This window comes from Amblyraja radiata, chromosome 16 (genome assembly GCF_010909765.2).
Source record: "Amblyraja radiata isolate CabotCenter1 chromosome 16, sAmbRad1.1.pri, whole genome shotgun sequence".
NCBI classification, from domain to species: Eukaryota; Metazoa; Chordata; class Chondrichthyes; order Rajiformes; family Rajidae; genus Amblyraja; species Amblyraja radiata.
In genome coordinates this window covers 52,091,868-52,119,374 of record NC_045971.1, presented here as the reverse complement: position 1 = coordinate 52,119,374, position 27,507 = coordinate 52,091,868, and the positions used below count along the sequence as shown (strand labels likewise).

Genomic DNA, 27,507 nt, shown 5'->3' with positions numbered 1-27,507 from the left:
GCAAAGAGCATTAATTTAATGGGATAATGACAGTAATGAAAAAACATTTATTTTAAATAAATATTTAAATAAACCTTAATGAATCAGAGTAAATTTATTTAAAAATGATTCACCTAAGATTCAAAGAAGTAGTTACAAAAGAATACATTTTTCTGCACCCTGTTGAAATTATTTTTTTTTTTTAATGGATAAGGTTATTGAAGAGTAGTGCTTTTTTTGCTATGGTATGTCCAATGTAGTGTGGTGGCATCTCTGGAAAGTTAAAAACTAGATTTTTTTTAAAGTGATGTATAATTGTTAACGTGTTGATTTTACAGTCTTTAGTTATTACTTTATTAAATTAGAAGTTGATTGGTCACAAAATCAAAACAGAAGCGGGAGCACTATTGATTGAAAGGATTGTTGTCAGTCTGAAGAAGGGTCTCGACCCAAAATGTCAGCCATTCCTTCACTCCAGAGATGCTGCCTGTCTTGCTGAGTTACTCCACCATTTTGTGTCTACCTTCATTGATAAATGTTGCTTAGTTTTTCAGAATCAGAATCACTTATTGTAATTTGAAAAAAAAAACAAAACACACAATTACACACAAACATCCATCACAGTGAATCCCCAAACACCTCCTCACTGTGATGGAAGTCAAAGTCTTATCTCTTCCCCGTTCTCTGTGCCCATTCCTCTCCCGCAGACAAGCAACCAAACTGCTGCATCGAGCCGATAAGCCGCGCCGAGCGATGTAAGGCCCTGCTCCGGGTCGATTTAACCCCCTCGAATCGGGCGGGCAAAGTTTTTTAGAGCCCCCTCGGCGGGTGATGGTAAGTTCCGCCGCCGTTCCGTTGCGGGAGCTCCGAAAAGTGGTCTCCCAGCAGGGACCCGCGAGCTCCCGATGTTACCATCCACAGGGCCTGCAGCCGAAGCCTCCAAGCTCCGAAGTCGGGTCGCAGCCGCCTGCCTCCACAGCGCTCCGCACTCCGAAGTCGGCCAACTCCGCGAAGGTGAGTCCGCAGGCTCCGCGACTGGAGCCTCAGGTCTGGTTGGAGGCCGCCGGCTCCACGAAGTTAGGCCCAACGACAACGGAGACTTGACAAGGAAAAAGTCGGGGCCCCATGCAGGGAAGAGATTAAAAAGTTCCCCGCCCCCCACATATACACAGCTAAAAATAATATAAAAACTAAAACCAAGACATCCACTTAACAGGACAAAAGGAAAAAAAACAGACGGACTGCAGAGGCCGCTGCCGACAGGCGCCGCCATCTTGCCTGATTAATTTATTCTGTATAGAGGCATCTTTTTGTCAACAAGAAAAAAATAATGTTGTAGAGGAATATGATATCACTCTAAAAAGAGAAATTGGGCATCTCAATGCCCATTCTTTAATCTTAGTGATTATAGAACAACGTGTGATTATCCAATTTACTGCAAAATCAGGTACAGAAAGGAAGGAAATATAAGATTTAGGAATAAAACAGAAGGCTTGATACATACATTCTACATTAATGTTAGAGATGCAAATGCTGCAATCTCTAGCAAAGTGCGGGGGAGCAACTCAGCAGATCAGGCAGCATCTATGGAGGGAATGAACAGACAACGTTTCAGGTTGGGGCCCTACTTCAGATTGATGACAAGCAACATTTAGGCGTGTGTCCCTTCTTCTGTCTGAAGAAGGGTCCAGACTCGAAGTATCTCCTCTCCATTCCCTTCCCAGATGCTGCCTTCCCCGCTGAGTTCCTCCAGCACTTTGTGTTTTACTGTATGTTTACCTCACCATCTGTCTTTGCAATAGCAGAAAGATACAGTAAAATACTAGACTAAGTGGGACCCGTTGGGTCCCATGTTCACACCATGGTCCACCAACGCAATATTCCAATATTGGTGGCCAGTAGGGGGGGGGGGGGGTTTCTGGAGCGCTAGTATGGGTGTTGTGGGATGAAGATCCTAGTTTCCAGAGGGCTAGTATGGACATTGTGGGCCAAATAGATTCTTGGGGTGGCAGCTCAGTCACTCAAGCCTGATACGCTGGCAGATCACTCGCGGATGGTGGGCTGGCAGTTGACTCATGGCAATTCCTTGAGAATCCATTTCAAGCAGGGTGCAAGGCCATCAAATTCAAATGCAGTTTCCTACCATTTCAAGCAGGGTGCAAGGCCACTGAATTCAAGTGCAGTTACCTACCACTTCAAGCAGGGTGCAAGGCCACCAAATTCAGGTGCAGTTTCATACCACTTCAAGCAGGGTGCAAGGCCACCGAATTCAAGTGCAGTTACCTACCACTTCAAGCAGGGTGCAAGGCCACCAAATTCAAGTGCAGTTTCTTACCACTTCAAGCAGGGTGCAAGGCCACTGAATTCAAGTGCAGTTTCCTACCACTTCAAGCAGGGTGCAAGGTCACCAAATTCAAGTGCAGTTTTAAACCACTTCAAGCAGGGTACAAGGCCACCAAATTCAAGTGCAGTTTCATACCATTTCAAGCAGGGTGCAAGGCCACGAAATTCAGTTTCATACCATTTCAAGCAGGGTGCAAGGCCAGCAAATTCAAGAGCAGTTTCATGCCATTTCATGCAGGGTGCAAGGTCACCACATTCAAATGCAGTTTCCTACCATTTCAAGCAGGGTGAAACCACCATAAAACCACACAAAACACCACACTCACAATTCAGTAGACATTCAGTGTGTTCAGTTGATTCACAGCTCTGTCTGAGTCGTGATCTCTCCCTCCCCCATCTTTCAGAGACTGAGCCACACCCACACTTCTGGGTTGTATAATACCTCCTACCAAAAGGGGCATGGCCTTCATGGTGCGATTGACAGGAGAGAGATTCTCAACATTTTTTAAACACTAATAACACTTTTAATTTTCATTGATGGGAAGAATCCTCTGCATCTGATGGGTGGAGGGGGACTGAATGAGATGGCCAAAAATCACAGCCGTAAGTGGTAGCGTTTTATCTAAAATCAATATACAGTGCAAACAGGAAGTTGTCAAGTTACCACCACGAACAACAGCCATTTGCAGTGCTTCACTTCAAACCAACCACCACCAACAACAGCCATTTGCAGTGCTTCACTTCAAACACATTAAGGGCATTCAATGTCAGTAAAACCACACTTGTTTAGTAGACATGTGTTCAGTGTTATCCACAGCTCAGACTGAGAGACATGACCCTCTCGCTTTCCCCATCTTGCAGTGACAGACTGAGGCACTCAACGCTTCTGGGTTTTATAGTACCTCCGGAAGGGGCGTGACCTTCAGGAGAGAGAATTTTTCTCTCCATTTTTTAAACACTAATAACTCTTTTATTTTTCATCGATGGGAGAAATCCTCTTGTCCTGCACAGTGGAGGGAGACTCTGAGTAAGATGGCAGCGTTTTTCTTAAATGAATATACAGAACAACAGGAAGTGGCCAAGATCAGAATTTTAGTAATATAGATGACGTTGAGATGATACAATAAACTCTCTCCAAACATCTTAGTTAGAATGGCATAGTGAACCTAAGTTAATCTTCCATTACGTTTTCAGTAGTCTTTTGCTATAGAAAGCACAGTGGTGTCGCTGGAAGAGCCAGAGCCCGGGTTCGAGTATGGACGCTGTCAGTGTGGAGTTTGCACTTTCTCTTTGTGTCTGCTTGTATTTCCTCCAGGTGCTCTTTTTCCCTTCCACACCCCAAAGATGTGCGGATTTGTAGTTTGATTGACTGCTGTAAATTGTGTAGGGAGTGGATGCAAAAGTGGGACAACATAAATGTAATATGAACGGATGATCGATGGTTGATGTGGGTTCAGTGGACCGAAGGGCCTGCTTCCATGCTGTCCCCAAAATCAATCGATCAATGGTGCTATCATTGTAAATGGGGGGTTGTGACCTCGTGTGAAGAGCCTAATATCAATATTTAGTTTAAATTATGTAACATTTTAAATAAGCACGTGTTGCTGACATTCTAGACAGGCATAATGGAGCTGATTGTGTTGGTTTTAACTCAATCAATCCTTTTACAAAGAGGTTTCTCTTCATTTTTTCTGAGGAAATTACCCAGGTTTTATTAGAAGTTTGAAGAAGAAAGAGATTAGTTAAAACAAATGTAGGTCCCTTGCAGTCAGAAACAAGTGAGTTGATCATGGGGAACAAGGATATGGCGGACCAATTGAATAACTACTTTGGTTCCGTCTTCACTAAGGAAGACATAAATAATCTGCCGGAAATAGCAGGGGACCGCGGGTCAAAGGAGTTGGAGGAATTGAGTGAAATCCAGGTTAGCCGGAAAGTGGTGTTGGGTAAATTGAATGGATTAAAGGCCGATAAATCCCCAGGGCCAGATAGGCTGCATCCCAGAGTACTTAAGGAAGTAGCTCCAGAAATAGTGGATGCATTAGTAATAATCTTTCAAAACTCTTTAGATTCTGGAGTAGTTCCTGAGGATTGGCGGGTAGCAAACGTAACCCCACTTTTTAAGAAGGGAGGGAGAGAGAAAACGGGGAATTACAGACCCGTTAGTCTAACATCGGTAGTGGGGAAACTGCTAGAGTCAGTTATTAAAGATGTGATAGCAGCACATTTGGAAAGTGGTGAAATCATTGGGCAAAGTCAGCATGGATTTACAAAAGATAAATCATGTCTGACGAATCTTATAGAATTTTTCGAGGATGTAACTAGTAGCGTGGATATGGGAGAACCAGTGGATGTGGTGTATCTGGACTTCCAGAAGGCTTTCGACAAGGTCCCACATAAGAGATTAGTATACAAACTTAAAGCACCCGGTATTGGGGGTTCAGTATTGATGTGGATAGAGAACTGGCTGGCAAACAGGAAGCAAAGAGTAGGAGTAAACGGGTCCTTTTCACAATGGCAGGCAGTGACTAGTGGGGTACCGCAAGGCTCAGTGCTGGGACCCCAGCTATTTACAATATATATTAATGATCTGGATGAGGGAATTGAAGGCAATATCTCCAAGTTTGCGGATGAAACTAAGCTGGGGGGCAGTGTTAGCTGTGAGGAGGATGCTAGGAGACTGCAAGGTGACTTGGATAGGCTGGGTGAGTGGGCAAATGTTTGGCAGATGCAGTATAATGTGGATAAATGTGAGGTTATCCATTTTGGTGGCAAAAACAGGAAAGCAGACTATTATCTAAATGGTGGCCGACAAGGAAAAGGGGAGATGCAGCGAGACCTGGGTGTCATGGTACACCTGTCATTGAAAGTAGGCATGCAGGTGCAGCAGGCAGTGAAGAAAGCGAATGGTATGTTAGCTTTCATAGCAAAAGGATTTGAGTATAGGAGCAGGGAGGTTCTACTGCAGTTGTACAGGGTCTTGGTGAGACCACACCTGGAGTATTGCGTACAGTTTTGGTCTCCAAATCTGAGGAAGGACATTATTGCCATAGAGGGAGTGCAGAGAAGGTTCACCAGACTGTTTCCTGGGATGTCAGGACTGTCTTATCAAGAAAGACTGGATAGACTTGGTTTATACTCTCTAGAATTTAGGAGATTGAGAGGGGATCTTATAGAAACTTATAAAATTCTTAAGGGGTTGGACAGGCTAGATGCAGGAAGATTGCTCCCGATGTTGGGGAAGTCCAGGACAAGGGGGTCACAGCTTAAGGATAAGGGGGAAATCCTTTAAAACCGAAATGAGAAGAACTTTTTTCACACAGAGAGTGGTGAATCTCTGGAACTCTCTGCCACAGAGGGTAGTCGAGGCCAGTTAATTGGCTATATTTAAGAGGGAGTTAGATGTGGCCCTTGTGGCTAAGGGGATGAGAGGGTATGGAGAGAAGGCAGGTACGGGATACTGAGTTGGATGATCAGCCATGATCATATTGAATGGCGGTGCAGGCTCGAAGGGCCGAATAGCCTACTCCTGCACCTAATTTCTATGTTTCTATGTTTCTAAGTTGCTGTGATTTCTTCATTCATTTATGAAATCGGTTATTTTTTTAACTGAGCAAATTATTTGTTTTTTTGTAATCGGTCTTGCATCCTACTCCATCTCACCTCAACCCTGACCTGGAATGGAATTGTCAATGTTAAGTATTGTGCTTACCTAAATCAGTAGAGGCAATTTGGTACTTTTTGCTTGTATAAGTTACATGTTTGAGGATATTATTGATGATTGCCAAACTTGGACTTCTTATTGTCAATTCTTTTTCACCCGATCCATGTACGACACCATCAGGAGTTTCAACAATTGTATTGAATACCCCTTGAGTCGCTGTCAGTTTGACCTTGGTACAAAAAGCAAATAATTCATTACCATTCAAATGTCGTCCATTATACAAAGTCTTTTGGACAATTTCCCATAAACAAATAATGATTTATTTGTATCGGTAATTGGACGCATTGTTATACGTACTGTATTGCTTTCTCCATCCATGCCATGCACAGCTAGGCCTAAGTGTTAAAAATGTAAAAGATTTAAGTTTTCATGTCAAGTGGAAAAATTAACGTAATAATTAATCTGTTTATTGAAAAACAAAACCAATGTACAAACCTGGGATGAGAATAGAGTAGAGTGGCTTTACTTCAACTCCATGGGTAGGGTAGCTCAGAGGAGAATGGGGTTGTGCAATAATAACCTTCTTTGCAGGCAATTCATTTCTGTATAGAAATCGGCATTATACTAAGAACAATGCAACTTTGAAAATACTCCTTTGTTTTTGTCAAAATCATTGGCATGGATCAAAAGTCAGCTGCAAATATAGATGCAGTCACATTGAGATTATAAATAAGTTCATAGGTGACCGGGTCAAAATTAGGCCATCAAGTCTTCTCCACCATTCAATCATGCCTGAAATATCTTTCCCTCTTAGCCCCATTCTCTGGCCTCCCCATAACCCCAGACACCCAAACTAATCAAGAATCTATTAATCTCTGCCTTAAAAATATCCGTTGACCTGACTTCCACAGACTTCTGTGGCAAAGTATATTCCTTGTATGTGTACATACTTGGCCAATAAACTTATTCATTCATTCATAAATTCCAAAGATTCACCACCCTCTGACTAAAGAAATTCCCCCTCATCTTCTTCCTGTAAAGGCTGAAATGGTACAAAAAAAAGTGGTGTGGAATAAATATTTCATCCTAATCTCACAAAAATAAATGTTCTAACCATCAACCTCTTAATTTAAAGATACAGCGTGGAAACAGGCCCTTCAGCCCACCGAGTCCACGCCGACCACCGATCACCCGAACACTAGTTCTTTCCCACACATTAGCGGAGTAAATCATGAGTCAAGAGTGTTTTATTCTCTCAAGTCCCAGTTAGAACAATGAAATCCTTACTTGCAGCAGCACAACAGAATATGTAAACATAGTACTCTGTAAACAATGTTATAAACGAGAAAACAAAACAGTGTATATTTATATATGAATATATAACTATATAAATATATATGTGTGTGTGTGTTTGTGTGTAATATATATACCCACACACACACATAATTTCCCTCCTGGGATTAATAAAGTTCTATCGTATAGTATTTTGTGAGTAGGAAGGAAATGCAGATGCTGGTTTAAACTGAAGATAGACACAGAAAGCTGGAGTAACTCAACAGGTCAGACAGAATCTCTGGACAAAAGGAAAATATTACGTTTTGGGTTGGGTCTGAAATAGGTTCCTGCACACCTTTGGAATGTGGAAGGAAACAAGAGCACACGGAGAAAACTCATGTGATCAAAGGGAAAAGGAGCAAACTCCATACAGACAGCACCCATATGTAGGATCAATTCCGGGTCTCTGACACTTTTAGGCAGCAACTTTATGGCCAATGTACAGCCCCATAGTCTTGAACTTAATTAAAACGACAAGTGTGGCAAGGGGGGTGACATGAAAAAGAAAGGAAGAGGCGGAGACAGTTGGCTGTGGGAGAGCTGGGAATGGGAGGGGAAGGAGGGAGAAAACAAGGGCTACCTGAAATTAGAGAAGCCAATGTGCATACCGCTGGGGTGTAAACTACCCAAGCAAATATGAGGTGCAGAGAATTGAGGACACAGCCCAGACAGAACGTCACACAAACCGACCTCCCTTCCATTGACTCCATTTACACTTCTCGCTGCCTCAGTTCTCCATGGACACTGCCTGACCCGCTGAGTTACACCGGTACTTCACCTCTTTCTTTTGCAAAGCAGCATCTGTAGTTTCTTGTTTGTACAGATTCCAGCAGAGTCCTTTATTTCCTTTTATGATGTGTCTTGACAAATCCCTGAAATATTAGATGCTATGTCACGCATGATTCATGTGTTCATCGCATTACGTAAACTTGGGTGGTGCCCAATTAATCTTGGAACCAGGCCCAGATTTTCTCCGATCGTTGCAAATACAAAGTAGTCATGAAGCGCATAACTCCAGACAAAGGGTGGCTCAAACAAAATTTTGGACGTAGCCCAGAACATCACGCAAACCAACCTCCCTTCCTTTCACTCCATTTACACTTCAAGCTGCCTCGGCAAGGTCACCAGCAATATTAAGGATGAGTCACACTCCATTCACTCCCTCTTCCTCCATCTCCGATAAGGAAAGATGTACAGAAGTGTGAAAACACTCACCTCCAGATTCAGGGACAGTTTCATTCCAGCTGTCATCAGGCAACTGAACCATCCTATCAACGGTTCTGAGCTACTATGTCCCTCATTGGAGATCTTCAGACTATCTTGCACTAAACATTATTCCCTTTATCATGTATCTGTACACTGTGGATGGCGTGATTGTAATCATGTATAGTCTTTCTGCTGACTGGTTAGCATGCCACAAAAGCTTTTCACTGAACCTTGGTACATGTGACAATAAGCTAAACTAACTAACTAAATTTAGACACAAGGAACTTGAACAAAACATAAAGTATTGAAGGTACTCCAACACCTTCGGGACAGGCAGCATTTGTTTAGGGAATGTAGTGATGACGTTTCAGGTGGGATGAAAGACGTCGACCCAAAATATCATCTGTCCATTCCCTCCACAGATGCAGCCTGGCTTGCCAAGTTCCTCCAGCATTTTGCTATAGTTTAATTGATGTAGTTTCCACCCCCCCCCACCACGTCCTCCCCCCCCCCCCTCTCCCCCCCCCCCCCCCCCCCCCCCCCCCCGCCACATCTCCTAACACTCTGCGGAAATTTTTATCTGAGCATGGTGAATTCATCAACTTGTATTTCTGCTTCTTTTCTTAATATTTTCTTTCTTTCTATTCTGCTCACATTTTATTTTTTATACTCTTCTTCCTTAACAACAAAATCTCTTATGCATCCTTTATCATTAAGACATGTGCAAATTGTTTCTTGAGAACCGTGTCTATGTTAAATACTGGCTGACACAAGTTACCTTTCTGGTCTTCAAGGGATTTAATATTTATCATATGTGTATAATAAATTATATGCACATATGATAAATATTATATGTGTATTCCACCAGTCAGCTTAGAATAGACAGAGAGTGGTGAATCTCTGGAACTCTCTGCCACAGAAGGTAGTTGAGGCCAGAGGCTATATTTAAGAGGGAGTTAGATGTGGCCCTTGTGGCTAAAGGCAGGTACGGGATACTGAGTTGGATGATCAGCCATGATCATATTGAATGGCGGTGCAGGCTCGAAGGGCCGAATGGCCTACTCCTGCACCTATTTTCTATGTTTCTATGTCTATGTTATGAATCACTCAAGGACTCAGCAATGAGTTTAGGGAACGAGCGGGAGGTCAGATGTGTGAGCATCCGGACTACAATGCATGTTTCTGTGCCTGAGTATGTGGGTATGGTTAGAACACGGCTTTCTCTACAGAATCTCTGCTGACCAACTGTGCAATTCAGCCTATTGCTTTTATACCTCTGAAATCTGCCTACATATGTGATCTTCAGTTTCCGGTTGATTGTTCCGGGCTGATGGATATCTAAGAACACAACGGATGGCAATTCTAGTAAATTCTGCATCCCTAATAAATCACAATTATTGGGCAATTAAAAACAAAAATTAGATTTAAAGAATTGTTAATGATTACAATGGTAGAAGTAAGCTCTCGTTCAGCAACTTACTTTCCAAATGGTTAAAAGAATAAGAACGATACCAAAACACTTCACAGTCAATGATCTACTGATGAAGTATAGTTAATACTGACTCAGGCTGACTTAGCAGCTAATGTATACAGAGAAAGATGCTGGTAGCAACACGGAGATAAATGATTGAATAAGTTGTTCGGGTGATGGCTGAGGATTCACAAGCATGAAACAGGCCCTATGGCTCACTGAGATCACACTGAGGTTTAAACACCCATTCATCCTCATCACATTTATTTTCCCTACATTCTCATTGCTTCCCACAAATGCGACCCCACTTGCACACCAGGGGCAACTTATAGTGGCCATTTAAGCAACCAAGATGCATACCTTTGGGACGCGAGAGAAAAGAGGAAAGTCACGTGATCATAGTGAAAATGAGCAAACTCAACACACAATCACTAGGTTACCATCCCTTCAGCCCCTAACACCAAAGGCCAGTTTGTTTATCCACTTCTCCACTCACCACAATGCCAACACATCTGCTCTCTGTTCCACTGATAAGAGACTGAACAGCTAGGCAAAGTATCATGTATCTTGCACTTTTACGGATGTGGCTTTGGAGAGAAAATAAGCCAACATCGGGTGTCTCAGATTAGTTTGTCAGAGTTTAGAGATATAGCATGGAACAGGCTCTTTGGTACACCGAGTGCACGCCGACCAGCATTCTAACGTTATTCAACTTTCTCATCCACTCCCTACATTCTAGGGGCACTCTTTGTTTTATAGAGGCCAATTAACTCACAAATCCACGTCTTTGGGATGTGGGAGGAGACCAGAGCATGCAGGGGAAACCGATGTGGTAACAGGGAGAACGTCCAAACTCCACATAGACCACACAGCACTCAAAGATAGGAGCAAACCCGGGTTTCTGACAGGTTTGCGGAATTGGTTCTACCCGTTGTGCCACTGTGACTCCCATTTGTTCTTCCACAAGAAAGTATCCTTGGCAATATTTATCCCCCATGCAACAGTTCCTAAAAAAAGATGAGCTGATCATTATTTCATTGCTGTTATTGGGATCTTGCTGCGTCCAGATTGATTCCTACATTATAGCTCACAGTAGACCAATGATTCTACTGGAGGTAATTATCTATATTACTAAAACTCTTTGTTTGTGCTGACAATGTGCCTCTCTGCTCTGCTTTTTCCTATCTTCTTTCAAACGCTAGGGCACAGCTTTCCCATTTTCACATATTCTGTATTGTAGTAAATGCCTACTATTTTCTGTGTGCTTAAGCAAAGCAAGAATTTCATTGTCCTATACAGGGACACATGACAATAAACTCACTTGAACTTGAACTTGACCTTCTACTCACATTTTTCCAGTCGAAACAATAAATATCTTCCCGTCGCATTCCGACCTATATTTCCAATGTTATTCATGACTTAAAATTTCAAAAAAAGCCAAAACCACTTTCTCAGGGAGCATCCAATGATGATGTCACAATGCCTCTCACAGTGCACTAATCACAATGGGCTCTCAAGCTGCCCAGGCCCTGGCGCTGCTCTACGACCTGGGGCAGGGAATAGGAGTGAGGGGAGGAGGAGGAGGAATATGGGGTAGGGTATCTACCCCTTCCCTCTCTGCCCCTCCCTCTCTCTACCCCCCTCTCCCTCCCTCTACCCTCCCCCCTCTCCCTCTCTAACCCCCTCTCCATCTCTACCCCCTCCCCCTACCTCTCTACCACCTCTCTCTCGCCCGCCCTGCCCTCCCTCTCTATCCCCCTCCCTCGCTACCCCCTCCCTCTCTACCCCCTCCCTCTCTACCCCCCTCCCTCTCTACCCCCCTCCCTCTCTACCCCCTCCCTCTCTACCCCCTCCCTCTCTATCCCCTCCCTCTCTACCCCCCTCCCTCTCTACCCCCCTCTCTACCCCCCTCCCCCTCCCTCTCTACCCCCTCCCTCTCTACCCCCCTCCCTCTCTACCCCCCTCCCTCTCTACCCCCTCCCTCTCTACCCCCTCCCTCTCTATCCCCTCCCTCTCTACCCCCCTCCCTCTCTACCCCCTCCCTCTCTGCCCCCTCTCTACCCCCCTCCCCTCCCTCTACCCCCTCCCTCTCTACCCCCTCCCTCTCTACCCCCTCCCTCTCTACCCCCTCCCTCTCTACCCCCTCCCTCTCTACCCCCCTCCCTCTCTACCCCCCTCCCTCTCTACCCCCTCCCTCTCTACCCCCTCCCTCTCGCCCACCCCGCCCTCCCTCTCTACCCCCTCCCTCTCTACCCCCCTACCTCTCTATCCCCCTCCCTCTCTACCCCCTCCCTCTCTACCCCCTCCCTCTCTCCCCTCTCTACCCCCCTCCCTCTCTACCCCCTCCCTCTCTACCCCCTCCTCTCTACCCCCCTCTCTACCCCCCCCCCCTCCCTCTCTCTACCCCCTCCCTCTCTACCCCCTCCTCTCCCCCCCCCCCTCCCTCTCTACCCCCCCTCCCTCTCTACCCCCTCCTCTCTACCCCCTCCCTCTCTACCCCCTCCCTCTCCTCCCCCCCCTCCTCTCTAACCCCCTCCCTCTCTACCCCCCTCCCTCTCTACCCCCTCCCTCTCTACCCCCTCCTCTGCCCCCTCCCTCTCTACCCCCCCTCCCTCTCTCTACCCCCCCTCCCTCGCTAACCCCCTACCCTCGCTACCCCCTCCCTCTCTACCCCCTCCCTCTCCACCCCCTTACCTCGACTACCCCCTCCCTATCTACCCCCTCCCTCTCTACCCCCTCCCTCTACCCCCTCCCTCTCTACCACCTCCTTCTCTACCCCTTACCTCTCTACCCCCCTCCCTCTCTACCCCCCTCCCTCGCTACCCCCTACCTCTCTACCCCCCTCCCTCTCTACCCCCTCCCTCTCTACCCCCTCCCTCTCTACCCCCCTCCCTCTCTACCCTCTCCCTCTCTACCCCCTCCCTCTCTACCCCCTCCCTCTCTACCCCCTCCCTCTCTAGGGAGTGGTGAGTATTGGGACCTATGGGTGAGTGGTGGCCTATTGCATTGTCCCCTGTGACGTTGCGCCCCCCCCCCCCCCACGCCCAACCCGCGTTGGGGGACAGGACACAATGGGTCCTACTTGTTTGTCTATAAATGTGCTTTGGAAAATCCTGAGACCAAAAAATTATCTGATATAAATTCATGACATTTTTTAAAAGTATGTAAAACCCTTCAATGCAAAGATAATCCACACTGTTTAAAGTGCCACCTACCATTTACTTACCTTTTTTTATATTGTTCATATTGTAATCCTCTTCGTTTTTTGATTGCCAAATTATCGTTCCCAGCGTTAAATTTATCATATGTAAACATGTCTGAATTCAAACTTCTACAGCTGCAGGCATTTCTGCCAAATGTCCTACAGAAACAAAAAAAGTTGAAAATTGATCTACAAGTTGATTGTACAAACACTGAAAGTGAAAGAAAGTAATGACAATATAGCCACAACCTGAATACAGATCCTGAAATGGAATTGTGTGAGAAATCCAATCATTGCTACACATTTATAGACACAAAATGCTGGAGTAACTCAGCGGTTCAGGCAGCATCTCTGACGAGAAGGAATGGGAAACTTCACCCATTCCTTCCCTTCAGAGATGCTGTCTGCCCCGCTGAGTTACCCCAGCATTTTGTGTCTATCCTAGATTTAAACCAGCATCTGCAGTTCCTTCCTACACACTCTTCACATACATGGCAGACCAAAAGCCAACAAGCATTTTACTTCTAAGTTTACTAAAGGAAATAAGCCATAGGTAAAATGTTCCTATACCAGAATTCATGGTATGTAGACTGAAAACTCTTTTTATGTGCTTGGAAAAATATCCAAGCACAAAGGGGAGAAAAGGAGATTGAATGTGGAATAGTACCACAGTACAACACAAGCCTTTTGCAATACAAAGCCTGACCTAGGTACCAACCTTGATACCAATTTAATCCCATCAACCTGCACATGGTCTATATCCCTCCATCCTATGCCTGAATAAATGGTTCTTAAATGCTCCAAAGACAAGTCAAATTGCACGTTAAAGTCGCAAAGTGCTGGAATGACTCAACGAGTCAGGCAGCATCTCTGAAGAATATGGATAGGTGACTTTTCAGGTCAGGACACTCTGACCCGTGTTCTGAACTGCTGCTGACCTGCTGAGTTACTCTTGCACTTTATGTCAATCAGCACCTGCAGTTCCTAGTTTCAACATTGCATCTCGTCTCCTCTCCTCTCCTCCAGCCCTGCCTAGGGATTTCCTGGGATTCATTATGGGGGGAGGCAAACATGGGAATCTATTCAGGGAACGTAATGGAGGTTTGTAGACTCTTGCCAACAACCAAGAGAGTTAAATTCAGTGCTGCCGGAAGATATTTTCCCTTCCTGAACTGCAACCTCAGAGGTGAGCATATAGCAACGTGAAGTATGGCTACAAAACTAACCTTTCTCTGAAACTGCAATGGATGCACATGGTCTTCCAGCCTTCCAACAGTGGGAACTGTGATGAAGGCTGATTCCTTCCACTGAATTGTTCTCACCGGCTAGGTTTTTCAATGGTTGAAAGATACAGCATGGAAACAAGCCCTTTGGCCCACTGAGTCCATGCTGACCATCCATCATGCCTTTGCACTACTTCTAGGTTATTCCGCATTTTCAACCCCACTACCAACGATTTACAGAGGCCAATTAACCTATAAACCTGTACGCTTGGGATGTAGGAGAAACCAGAGCACCCAGACAAAACCCACGCGGTTATAGGGAGAACATGCAAACTCCACACAGACAGCACCAGATGTCAGGATCGAACCCGAGTCTCCAGCATCTGTGCGGCTGTGCCACCCCATGGTTGCTCCTACCAATTTCTTGGTGCCACTGATCTACACAAAGCAGGCAGGGAGAAGGAACTCAAGCGCATTATTATAGAGGAGACTAAAGTCAGTCTGTCAGTCAGTCAGTCTGTCTGTCTGCCTGTCTGTCTGTCTGTCTGTCTGTCTGTCTGTCTGTCTGTCTGTCTGTCTGTCTGTCTGTCTGTCTGTCTGTCTGTCTTCTTGTTTATGTGTGTGTGTGTGTGAGAGAGTGTCTGTTATTGTCTTCTCTCAACTTCTCCCCGTCGTCGATCTAATAAGTTTCCTTCATATTTTATGTTTTATATGTTTTATATTTTATTAGGCCAGTTCATTGGCTATATTTAAGAGGGAGTTAGATGTGGCCCTTGTGGCTAAAGGGATCAGGGGGTAAGGAGAGAAGGCAGGTACAGGATACTGAGTTGGATGATCAGCCATGATCATATTGAATGGTGTGCAGGCTCGAAGGGCCGAATGGCCTACTCCTGCACCTATTTTCTATGTTTCTATGTTTCTATGTTATATTTCAAAAGTTATTGGTATTTTAAGGTTTAAAAAAGCCAACGTTGACAAGATTTTTACTGTTAAAATACTCCCTGCCAGCTTCCATTAAACTTCGATACAAAGTTGCAATACACGAACACTTTGTGCTTCGACCAACTTTTCACCTGAATGGGTATCACAGCCGGTCATCCAACATTTGCAACAATGTTGCCATCACAGCTCCTGGCAGGACAGGAGGGGGAGGGTCAATTGGTATTGCAATTGGGGAAGTGCAATTGGAATTTTATTTTTAAAGTCTAGTGCTGGGGAGGTAGGGGAATGCTGGAATCTTACATTCGGCATTGGGTTGAGTTGGGCGACCATGCCTCCCGTGGGGGCTACAGATTAGTGGTGCAATATTGCGTTGGGGAATGGGTTGCATTGGGGGACCAGGCCTCCCATGTGACACGGACCCAACGGGTCCCAGTTGGTCTAGTATACTATTAAAAGTCTCATCTTGTTTGTCTGCCTGTCTGTCTGTCTGTCTGTCTGTCTGTCTGTCTGTCTGTCTGTCTGTCTGTCTGTCTGTCTGTCTGTCTGTCTGTCTGTCTGTCTGTCTGTCTGTCTGTCTGTTCAAGGAACTATGCCAAAACGGTACACAATAGTGCGAATGTTTTTGCTGAATCTTACACAGCTTTTTCCCTTGGTCGTTAGTATCAAGTTTCTTCACATTTGATGTTATATTTCACAAGTTATTGATATTTAAAGTTAAAAAAAAAGCCAACTTTGCAAATAATAACTGCCTGTGAGTGGGAGACTTTTCTTGTAGCTTCCGGTGATGATGCCACAATGGCATCTCACAGTCGTCCAATCACAATCGGATCTGATTTACACAAGCTGCTGTGAAGTTCCCGAAAACCGAAAAAGACACCACGATGGGATCTTTAAGAAAGAACTGCAGATGCTGGAAAAATTGAAGGTAGACAAAAATGCTGGGGAAACTCAGCGGGTGAGGCAGCATCTATGGAGCGAAGAAATAGGTGACGTTTCGGGTCGAGATCCTTCTTCAGACTGATGTGGGGGGAAAAAGAAAGGAAGAGGTGGAGACATTAAGCTGCGGGAGAACTGGGAAGGGAGGGGAAGGAGGGTGAACGCAAGAACTACCTGAAATTGGAGAAGTCAATGTTCATTCCGCTGGGGTGTAAACTACCCAGGCGGTAAACTACCCAGGTGCTGCTCCTCCGATTTAGAAACATAGAAAATAGGTGCAGGAGTAGGCCATTCGGCCCTTCGAGCCTGCACCGCCATTCAATATGCTCATGGCTGATCATCCAACTCAGTATCCTGTACCTGCCTTCTCTCCATACCCCCTGATACCTTTAGCCACAAGGGCCACATCTAACTCCCTCTTAAATATAGCCAATGAACTGGCCTCAACTACCTTCTGTGGCAGAGAATTCCACAGATTCACCACCTGTGAAAAATGTTTTTCTCATCTCGGTCCTAAAAGATTTCCCCCTTATCCTTAAACTGTGACCCCTTGTTCTGGACTTCCCCAACATCGGGAACAATCTTCCTGCATCTAGCCTGTCCAACCCCTTAAGAATTTTGTAAGTTTCTATAAGATCCCCTCTCAATCTTCTAAATTCGAGCAAGTACAAGCCGAGTCTATCCAGTCTTTCTTCATATGAAAGTCCTGCCATCCCAGGAATCAGTCTGGTGAACCTTCTCTGTACTCTCTCTATGGCAAGAATGTCTTTCCTCAGATTAGGAGACCAAAACTGTACGCAATACTCCAGGTGTGGTCTCACCAAGACCCTGTACAACTGCAGTAGAACCTCCCTGCTCCTATACTCAAATCCTTTTGCTATGAATACTAACATACCATTGGCTTTCTTCACTGCCTGCTGCACCTGCATGCCTACTTTCAATGACTGATGTGCCATGACACCCAGGTCTCATTGCATCTCCCCTTTTCCTAATCGGCCACCATTCAGATAATAGTCTACTTTCCTGTTTTTGTCACCAAAGTGGATAACCTCACATTTATCCACATTATACTGCATCTGCCATGCTTTTCCCCACTCACCCAGCCTATCCAAGTCACCTTGCAGCCTCCTAGCATCCTCCTCACAGTTAACACTGCCCCCCAGCTTCGTGTCATCCGCAAACTTGGAGAAGTTGCATTCAATTCCCTCGTCCAAATCATTAATATATATTGTAAATAGCTGGGGTCCCAGCACTGAGCCTTGCGGTACCCCACTATTCACTGCCTGCCATTGTGAAAAGGACCCGTGACTCTGCGCTTGGTCTCACCGATGTAGAGCAGTTGACACCTGGAACAGCAGATGCAATTGATGAGGTTGGAGGAGGTGCAGGTGAACCCCTGCCTCACCTGGAAAGACTGCTTGGGTCCTTGGATGGAGTCGAGGGGGGAGGTAAAGCGACAAGTGTAGCATTTCTTGCAGTTGCAAGGGATATTACCAGGGGAGGAGGTGGTTTGGGTGGGAAGGGACAAATTGACCAGGGAGTTACAGAGGGAGCCGAAAGGGGAGGAGATGGGAAGATGTTGCCAGTGGTGGTATCCCGTTGAAGGTGGTGAAAATGTAGGAGGATATAGTCTCCGACTATAGATGATGCTCTCACCAGGGTCTCCTCTTATATCCCGTAGCTCCGCACTTACTCCCCACACGGAACGAGGACAGTCACCCTTGTCCTCACCTTCCACCCTACCAGCCATCATATAATCCTCCCGTCCCCCCCACATCAGTCTGAAGAAGGGTCTCGCCCCGAAAGATCACCTATTCCTTCGCTCCATAGATGCTGCCCCCCCCCCAACCCAAGTGGGAAAGATTAATTGCGTTGGGGAAATGGGTGAGTGGTGGAATATTGCGTTGGGGAAATGGGACCCAACGGGTCAGGAGGTAGGGAGGGGAGAAGGATTATGGAGGGTGGGAGGGGGTGACTGAGGGTAGGGAGTGACTGAGGGTAGGGGAAAGGAGAGGGAGGGAGAGGTGAAGGAGGGAGTGGAGGAGGAGAGGAGGTGTGGGGAGAGAAGTGGGAGGGTGAAGAGGTGTGAGAGGGATGAGGGGAAATGGGGGATGAAGGGAAATGAGCCGTGCCTGCGCAGTTGGCGACTATGGGTGAGTGGTAGAACATTGCGTTGGGCGAATGGGTTACGTTGGGGGAACGTGCGATGGGGTGATTGGCTCCGGGTTGCGCCTGTCTCCGGGGTGAGCGCTGACGCCGCGTTCGGGGATCAGCCCTCCCATGTGACGCCGCACCCCCCTCCCCTCCCCCGCATTGGGGGATGGGGCCCAACGGGTCCCACTTGGTCTAGTTATATGTTAAAAGGACTTACCAGTCACTTCCATATGGAGAGAGAAATTTTAATTTATTCAATGGTTTCAGTTTTAAGTGCAAATCAACAGGGGTAGTGGGTTTTTTTTCATCCGTAAACAAAATCCTTGACTCGATAATGCCAGGTCTCAAGATCAAACTTATGAAAAATGCTTCCAACGCAATTATCATGAAAACCAGGCAATAGGTCTTGAACTGCATGCTGAAAAAGGAACGTGATATAAAATTAAAACATGTTGAGAATCAAATTCAAATAAACATATTTGCAAAAACAAATAAAACAATATTTAAACTCATCCATAAAACTGCAGTAGTGATTGATCAGAATTTGAATTTGATGGCAGCTGAGGAAGTTAAATTAAAATAATTTGGTGGTATGGGTATCAGGGGTTATGGGGAGAAGGCAGGAGAATGGGGTTAGAAGGGAGAGATAGATTAGCCATAATTGAATGGCGCAGTAGACTTGATGGGCCGAATGGCCTAATTCTGTTGCTATCACTAATGAACTTATGGTACAGTGCCAAAGCTGGCAGATCTGTTGCCTCATAGCACTAGAGACGAGGGTTCAATCCTCACATCAGGTTACTGTCTCTGCAGAGTTTGTATGTTCTCCCTGTAACCATGCAGGTTCCGTCAAGGTGCTCCAGTTTCCTCCCACAAGAAATGCGTGTTTGTAGGTTAATTGGTCTTTTGAATGCCACTAACGTATCTGGATTCAATCACTGTCCACAGCAGCGCATTTCAGGCATTTCAGGCATTCATCACCCTCCATGTAATAAACACCCCACATATCTCTTTTAAACGTTGCCCCACTCACTTTAAAGCTATGCTCTCTAGTATTCGATATTTTGATCCTGGGCAAAAGGTTCGACAGTTAAATAACTTGCACCACAGACTGGCTTGGCAACTCAAACACCCAGGAACGAAGGGGTTTACGAAAAGTGGTGAATACTGCCTGGTCCATCACATGTACTGACCTCCCCACTATTGAAGGGATCTATAGGAATTAGTGTCTCCAAGTGACAGGGAGCATCATCACCCTGGCCACGCTCTCATTTCACTCCTACCTTCGGAAAGAAGGTATAGGAGTCTGAAAACTGCAATGTCCAGGTTTAGGAGCAGTTCTTTTCCCCCAAACAAAATCAGGCGATTGAACACTACAAACTCCAAGTAAACTATGATCTGCCTTAATTGCAGTTGGAACTTCGGGCTTTGTTTTGTTTTGAACGGTATTGAGTTTTTAAAATGTATTGATCTTTGGGCAGGGGAGGGTTGGCAGCAGGGTTGGTGGGGAGGTTGTGTGGGCAGAGGGGGTTGTGGGGAGGATGGGTGTGTGGGGGAAAGGGTGTGTGTGTAGGCGGGGGAGTTGTGGAGGAAATGGGTAGGTTTGGAGGCTCGATGGGAGGGACCTTACCAGGTTCTCCTGATGAGCCCAACTGCTGTTAAGGTAGAAGGAAGGAATGCATGGGTCCATCTTCACCAATGCAAGAGTATTAGTGGAAGAGTTTGAGCTGCTAACTTGTTTTCGTCAAGGAATTTCTTCGGTATGGGAACATCATACCCATCGAACGTCAAGAATACATTAAGCTGACGTGATGGACGAAGATGATTCGTGCCCATGCAAACTTGGGAGATGGAGACACGTCTGTCAGAAATCGTGAAACTATGCCCATGAAAACTTGGAAAGTTACTTAGAGTTCTGATAGATTACATGGCCATCATTGTTAAATTGTATTACAGGAACTGTTGTCATCTTACTTGTTTGTTATCATATATGATAAAAGAGGGGATTGATAATGTCAGGCACATTGGGTGCTTAACAAAATGGAGGATTTCTGTTTCTGAAAAACCTACTTGGCATCTTTTGCTAAAGCTGTGGATCATGACTCCAGAGAGTCTTTGGCCTGGGAAGAGGTTGAATAGAAGTTGATGTCCAGATGGCCTTTAATTGTTAATATATATGAGATTTTGCAGAAGGAGCTAGGTCTTGTTGCAAATGCATGCTTGGGATTGGTTGGTGAAATGATGGGTAACAATAATGTTGCAGACTATGTTGCATGGTCTTCCCGCCACGAATTATGATTGGCCCAGGAAAGGGGCCTTACCCAAGATATTTACTTTACCTGGGAGAATGCTTCTTTACCTAACATAAGTGTTTCCCCTAAGTCCTTTGTGTTGAAACTATGTTCTGTGATATTTTATGATTGGGTTAGGGAAATGTCAATGTATTTTGTAACCCTTATCGATAATTGGCTTGTAGGGGTTGCCCCCCCCCCCATCATGTATTTTTGCGCCAAGCTTCTGCAAAGGTATAAAAGAGGGGAGAGCACATTGGGGTGTGCTGATCTTCAGGGGGAGCACATTGAGGGGTGCTGATCTTCTGGGGTTTGTTCTATTTGCGTGAGGCTGTTGGGCTCGAACAAGTAGGGACAAGGATCGGACCCGCAGTATTGGATTAGGTAATGGATTTCCAGTGCTCGTATTTGGTGTTTGACTGAACCAATCTAAGGGGGGTAAGTTTAGGACTGGAATTACATTGGGGGCTTGCCCAGGATCTCAATGGATTGCCAAACATAAATTTTCGGTCAGGTAATTGAGTCGTGTCGGAATGCGGGAGGATAAATCGGCGCCATGGTGCGGCTTTCACCTAGTTTTCCCCGCTCCACTGATCTGATGACAAATCGGTCATTTGTGTGCTTGTGTTTGGATTCCCAACAAGATCGATAGAGATTAGTAGTCTGGCCAGCACTGAGGGGGAGGGTTTGATGCCATAGAGGGTTTGGGTCCCCGCCTAGGGGGTTTGAGGGCCACGGAAGGTGGAAGTTGGGCTCACAAGGCTCTTCTCTAGCTGGTTGAAGGCCCCACACCATTGGCAGTTAACAGCTGTTGCAATCGGGATCCCACTGAAACTAGCCCGAGGTTTGAGTGTTGATAGAACCTGGGGTTTGAAGCCCCACTCATCGTGGGATATAGATTTTGAGATATCTTCAAAGACAGGATTGAGAAGGGCAGTGCAAAGAGGGAAAGTACTGCATCAGTGCTGAGAGTGTGATTGGAAAGACGCCACTTTAAAGATCAGCATTGATTACCAGCATGAAACAGGTGTGTGCTGAAGACCAGTATTCAGCGGATTGACGGGTTTGAGGCCTACGGGGTTTGGGGCCACGCCTGTTTGTGGTTTAAGTCCCAAACAGTACTGGGAACTCAGTGTTGGAGTAAAATTAGCCGAGAATACTTTAAAATCAACCCTGATAGGGGGGAGACGCATCTAGTATCTGGACAGTGATCTAAATTTTTCGATTTAAATTTTACTAAATTCAAGGCATTCATATTGAAGGCTACTGGTTATTGTATAGAGATCCGTTTTGATCTTGTAAAATTGTTTTAAAAAAGGGCAGTAATTGTATATAACTCTGTATAACTCTGTAATTGTAATATAGCGATTGTGTGATTAATGCTGCTGTTGTAATCGTGGTTTGAATTGTGACTGTATATTAATATAACGTGATCTAGTGTAATTTAAAATAGTGTGATTTACTTTAGTTGTACTGTAGTCGAATGCTTATATTTTATTGCAGTGTGTTTATGCAAAACTCCAATTCAGACACTGTACAACTATTAATCCGGCATCTTTCCTCATTTCACCTCCAGAAGAACTGTCAGAATCAGGACATGACTGTTTGTTCGTAATACAAGGAGAATCATCTGTAAGGGAAGATCTAAAGGACGCTCCTATAGTAGACCCTGTTATGACACTATACGTAGACGGAAGTGCATCCATTGGGCCCCAGGGAAAGAGACTTTCTGGGTACATAGATACATAGATACATAGAAAATAGGTGCAGGAGTAGGCCATTCGGCCCTTCGAGCCTGCACCGCCATTCAATATGATCATGGCTGATCATCCAACTCAGTATCCCGTACCTGCCTTCTCTCCATACCCCCTGATCCCTTTAGCCACAAGGGCCACATCTAACTCCCTCTTAAATATAGCCAATGAACTGGCCTCAACTACCCTCTGTGGCAGAGAGTTCCAGAGATTCACCACTCTCTGTGTGAAAAAGTTTCTTCTCATCTCGGTCCTAAAGGATTTCCCCCTTATCCTTAAGCTGTGACCCCTTGTCCTGGACTTCCCCAACATCGGGAACAATCTTCCTGCATCTAGCCTGTCCAACCCCATAATAATTTTGTACGTTTCTATAAGATCCCCTCTCAATCTCCTAAATTCTAGCGAGTATAAGCCAAGTCTATCCAGTCTTTCTTCATATGAATGTCCTGACATCCCAGGAATCAGTCTGGTGAACCTTCTCTGCACTCCCTCTATGGCTATAATGTCCTTCCTCAGATTTGGAGACCAAAACTGTACGCAATACTCCAGGTGTGGTCTCACCAAGACCCTGTACAACTGCAGTAGAACCTCCCTGCTCCTATACTCAAATCCTTTTGCTATGAAAGATAACATACCATTCGCTTTCTTCACTGCCTGCTGCACCTGCATGCCTACTTTCAATGACTGGTGCACCATGACACCCAGGTCTCGCTGCATCTCCCCTTTTCCTAATCGGCCACCATTTAGATAATAGTCTGCTTTCCTGTTTTTGCCACCAAAGTGGATAACCTCACATTTATCCACATTATACTGCATCTGCCAAACATTTGCCCACTCACCCAGCCTATCCAAGTCACCTTGCAGTCTCCTAATATCCTCCTCACAGCTAACACTGCCCCCCAGCTTAGTGTCATCCGCAAACTTGGAGATGTTGCCTTCAATTCCCTCATCCAGATCATTAATATAAATTGTAATTAGCTGGGGTCCCAGCACTGAGCCTTGCGGTACCCCACTAGTCACTGCCTGCCATTGTGAAAAGGACCCGTTTACTCCTACTCTTTGCTTCCTGTTTGCCAGTCAGTTCTCTATCCACATCAATACTGAACCCCCAATATCGTGTGCTTTAAGTTTGTATACTAATCTCTTATGTGGGACCTTGTCGAAAGCCTTCCGAAAGTCTATTTTGGATCAGGATGGGAACAATGTAGAGGCAGCTGCTTTTGAGTCACCCTTTTCAGCTGTTTGATTTAATCAGAGCATGTAATGCAATGTTAAAATTATACAAGGCATTGGTGAGACCAAATCTGGAGTATGGTGTACAATTTTGGTCGCCCAATTATAGGAAGGATGTCAACAAAATAGAGAGAGTACAGAGGAGATTTACTAGAATGTTGCCTGGGTTTCAACAACTAAGTTACAGAGATAGGTTGAATAAGTTAGGTCTTTATTCTCTGGAGCGCAGAACGTTAAGGGGGGACTTGATAGAGGTCTTTAAAATGATGAGAGGGATAGACAGAGTTGATGTGATCAAGCTTTTCCCTTTGAGAATAGGGAAGATTCAAACAAGAGGACATGACTTCAGAATTAAGGGACAGAAGTTTAGGGGTAACATGAGGGGGAACTTCTTTACTCAGAGAGTGGTAGCGGTGTGGAATGAGCTTCCAGTGGAAGTGGTGGCGGCAGGTTCGTTGGTATCATTTAAAAATAAATTGGATAGGCATATGGATGAGAAGGGAATGGAGGGTTATGGTATGAGTGTAGGCAGGTGGGACTAAGGGAAAAAAGTTGTTCGGCACGGACTTGTAGGGCCGAGATGGCCTGTTTCCGTGCTGTAATTGTTATATGGTTATATGGTTATATGTATTCTTGGAAGAGACCTGAAAGTAAACATATATACAGATTCTAGATATGCATTCGGAGTAGTACATGGCTTTGGACAGCTGTAGAGGAATAGAGGATTCCTAACCTCGGCAGGAACTCAAATATCTCATAAGCAATTGGTGACTGATTTATTACATGCTCAGTTGCTACCTAGGCAAATTTCCGTAATGGAGTGTACCGCTCACACAAAGGGCCAGACCCCGATAGACATTGTGCTGACCAAGCAGCAAAGGAGGTATCCCGGGAAGGCAAGGTGGTGGTGCAAAAATGATGAGGCAGATAAAAAGTTAATGTAACAAGTCTCCCCCGGAAAAGCCAATGCAACCATCCAGGAAATAATTCAGTTGCAGGTAGAATGCTCCTGAAGAGGACATATCATGATTATGGGTCACTCCGGCAGGGCAGACTTGTATGCCAGATCCTCTTGCAGTTTGGGTTGTGGAGTGTATGCATTTTGCGACTCACTATGGTGCGAGAGCAATTATTCAGTGTTTGACTGAACCAAACTAAAGGGGGGGGGGGGTGGGGGGAGTTTAGGACCGGAATTACAGTAGGAATAAAGGCCGAGACTATTTTCTAAATAGGCAGAGAATCCAGAAATAGGTGCAAAGGGACTTGGAAGTGCTGGTGCACGATTCCCAAAAAGTTAATCTGCAAGTCAAATCGGTAGTAAGGAGGGCAAATGCAATGCTAGCATTTATTTCAAGAGGGCTAAAATACAAAAACAGGGATGTGATACTGAGGCTCTATAGGGCACTGATCAGTCCACACTTGGAATATTGTGAGCAATTTTGGGCACCATATCTGAGGAAGGGTTTGCTGGCTCTGGAGAGGGTCCAGAGGAGGTTTACAAAGGAAAGACCGGAAGTACTAGTGTAACTCAGTGGGTCAGTCAGAATCAGTGGAGAACTGGATAGCTAATGTTACAACACTGCTATTTTTCATGTTACAATGATGTACTTGTGTATCATTGTTGTATACCTGTTGTACTTGTGTATGCCTTGATTGTACTTGTGGTAGAGTGGTTTACTTTAGTTTAGCTTAGTTTATGAGTGTCACGTGTACCGAGGTGTAGCAAAAAGCTTTTATGTTGCGTGCTGTCCAGTCAGCAAAAATATCATACATGACTATGATCAAGCCGTTCAACGTGTACAGATACAAGATAAAGGGAATAACATTTGGTGCAAGATAAAGTCCAGTAAAGTCTCATGAAAGATAGTCTGAAGGTCTTCAATGAGGTAGATGGTAGGTCATGATTGCTCTCTGGTTGATGATAGGATGGTTCAGTTACCTGATAACAGCTGGGACGAATCTGATGCTGAATCTGGAGTTATGTGTTTTCACAATTGTGTACCCCTTGCTTGATGAGAGAGGGGAGAAGAGGGAGTGACCGGGTTAAGACTGGTCCTTCATTATGTTAGTGGCCTTGCTGAGGCAACGTGCAGTGTAGATGGAATCAATGAAAGGGAGGCTGTTTTGCGTGATGGTCTGAGCTACATCCACAACTTTGTTTGAGCCTGCCTTTATCTTGGAGTGCGCTTCATGACTAATTTGTTTTGCAAATGTTTGCAAAACTAAACATTTGCCTATTAGTTAGCCAAGATAAACTAATTTCACCTGCCTGCATGTGATGCATGTTTCTCCATTCCCTGCATATTCATGTACCTATATCAAAACGTTTCAAACACCACTATTGTATCTGCCTCCACCACTAGCATGTTTCAGGAACACACCACTTCTCTGTTGTAGAGAAAAACGCAACTTTATTTCCACATTTCTTCAAAACTTTATCTAGTCCATTGAAAATGTAAATATTTCTAGCAGGTTTGCTGCTTTAATTTGGGCTTTCATTAGATCAAAATATTTTATAAGGCAGTCTATATATTTTTTAAATTCCCCATTACATTCAATTTTATGGCGATAAAAAAATAAGCAATCCTACCTTGAGTTTCCCTTGAATACGATACTGTAGCTGCAGAAAATATACCTTTTAAGCAGAACAATTCAAGCAAAACGGACTGCAGAAAATAAGAACTTAAAGTTATTATAATTCGTTCTTGGTCAAAAAAGAACATAATAGAAGTGTCATTAACGTGTAGATTGTTTTAGTTGCTGTACTACCTGGAGTTCCGCACCACTTGACTGCAGTGTTACCAATTTTGCATGATTTCACAACCAGTGAGCACCACCCAGATTTACATCATGCTGACAACATAGCAATCGTGGCTGTCATACAATCTGATATTTAACCAATTATCGAGACATCTAAGTATAAAGATCAAATTACTCTGCTGGAATCCGCACAAACAAGTCAAGTCAAGTCAAGTTTATTTGTCACATACACATACGAGATGTGCAGTGAAATGAAAGTGGCAATGCTCGCGGACTTTTGTGCAAAAGACAAACAACCAAACAACCAAACAAACTATAAACACAATCATAACCCACATATTCTTTTACATAATAAATAATGGAAGGAAAAACGTTCAGCAGAGTTAGTGAGATAGGCGTTTACAGTCCGAATGGCCTCTGGGAAGAAACTCCTTCTCAACCTCTCCGTTCTCACTGCATGGCAACGGAGGCGTTTGCCTGATCGTAGCAGTAGTAGACCGTAGCAAGGAACTACAGAAGTCTGAAGAAGGGTTTCGGCCCGAAACGTCGCCTATTTCCTTCGCTCCACAGATGCTGCTGCACCCGCTGAGTTTCTCCAGCATTTTTGTGTACCTTCAATCTTCCAGCATCTGCAGTTCCTTCTTGAACACAAGTAAAGGTACAGTGAGCTAAGGGTACGGTGGGCTAAAGGTACAGTGCTTTAGTAAAGGTACAGTGCTTTTTGTTTATATAATAAAGGTGCAGTTTAAAGGGCAAGAGGGAGCAGCTGTTTGTGAGTCAGATACCTGCTGATTTCTCCCAGCAGTTTCTATTGTATTATACTGGTATCGGATCCAGGGTAAGGCGAGAGAATGACAGTCAGAGCAGTGTACTGTTCTGGATGTCAGATGTGGGAGGTCATGGTGTCGGATGGCCCTCCAGACGTCCACATCTGCACCAGGTGCAGAGAGATGGGGCTCCTAAGGGACCGTATTAGGTTCCTGGAGCAGCAGCTCGATGACCTCTGTCTGGTCA

At 45.0% G+C, this 27,507-nt stretch overlaps 1 protein-coding gene across 1 annotated transcript in view; it reads right to left on the bottom strand.

The window, feature by feature from the left end:
* LOC116982313 (beta-1,4 N-acetylgalactosaminyltransferase 2-like) overlaps positions 1–26,388 on the bottom strand; it is a 35,545-nt gene extending 9,157 nt beyond the window's left edge. Inside the window, exons 1-6 of the mRNA XM_033035578.1 lie at positions 26,324–26,388; positions 18,673–18,873; positions 13,225–13,359; positions 6,482–6,588; positions 6,344–6,381; positions 6,035–6,296 (exon numbers count right to left, since the gene is read on the bottom strand). Of these exons, the coding sequence (XP_032891469.1) occupies positions 6,035–6,296; positions 6,344–6,381; positions 6,482–6,588; positions 13,225–13,359; positions 18,673–18,872 (742 nt within the window). The 5' untranslated portion in view covers position 18,873; positions 26,324–26,388. The remainder of the gene's footprint in view (positions 1–6,034; positions 6,297–6,343; positions 6,382–6,481; positions 6,589–13,224; positions 13,360–18,672; positions 18,874–26,323) is intronic.
* Between the last annotated feature and the right edge of the window lie 1,119 nt (positions 26,389–27,507).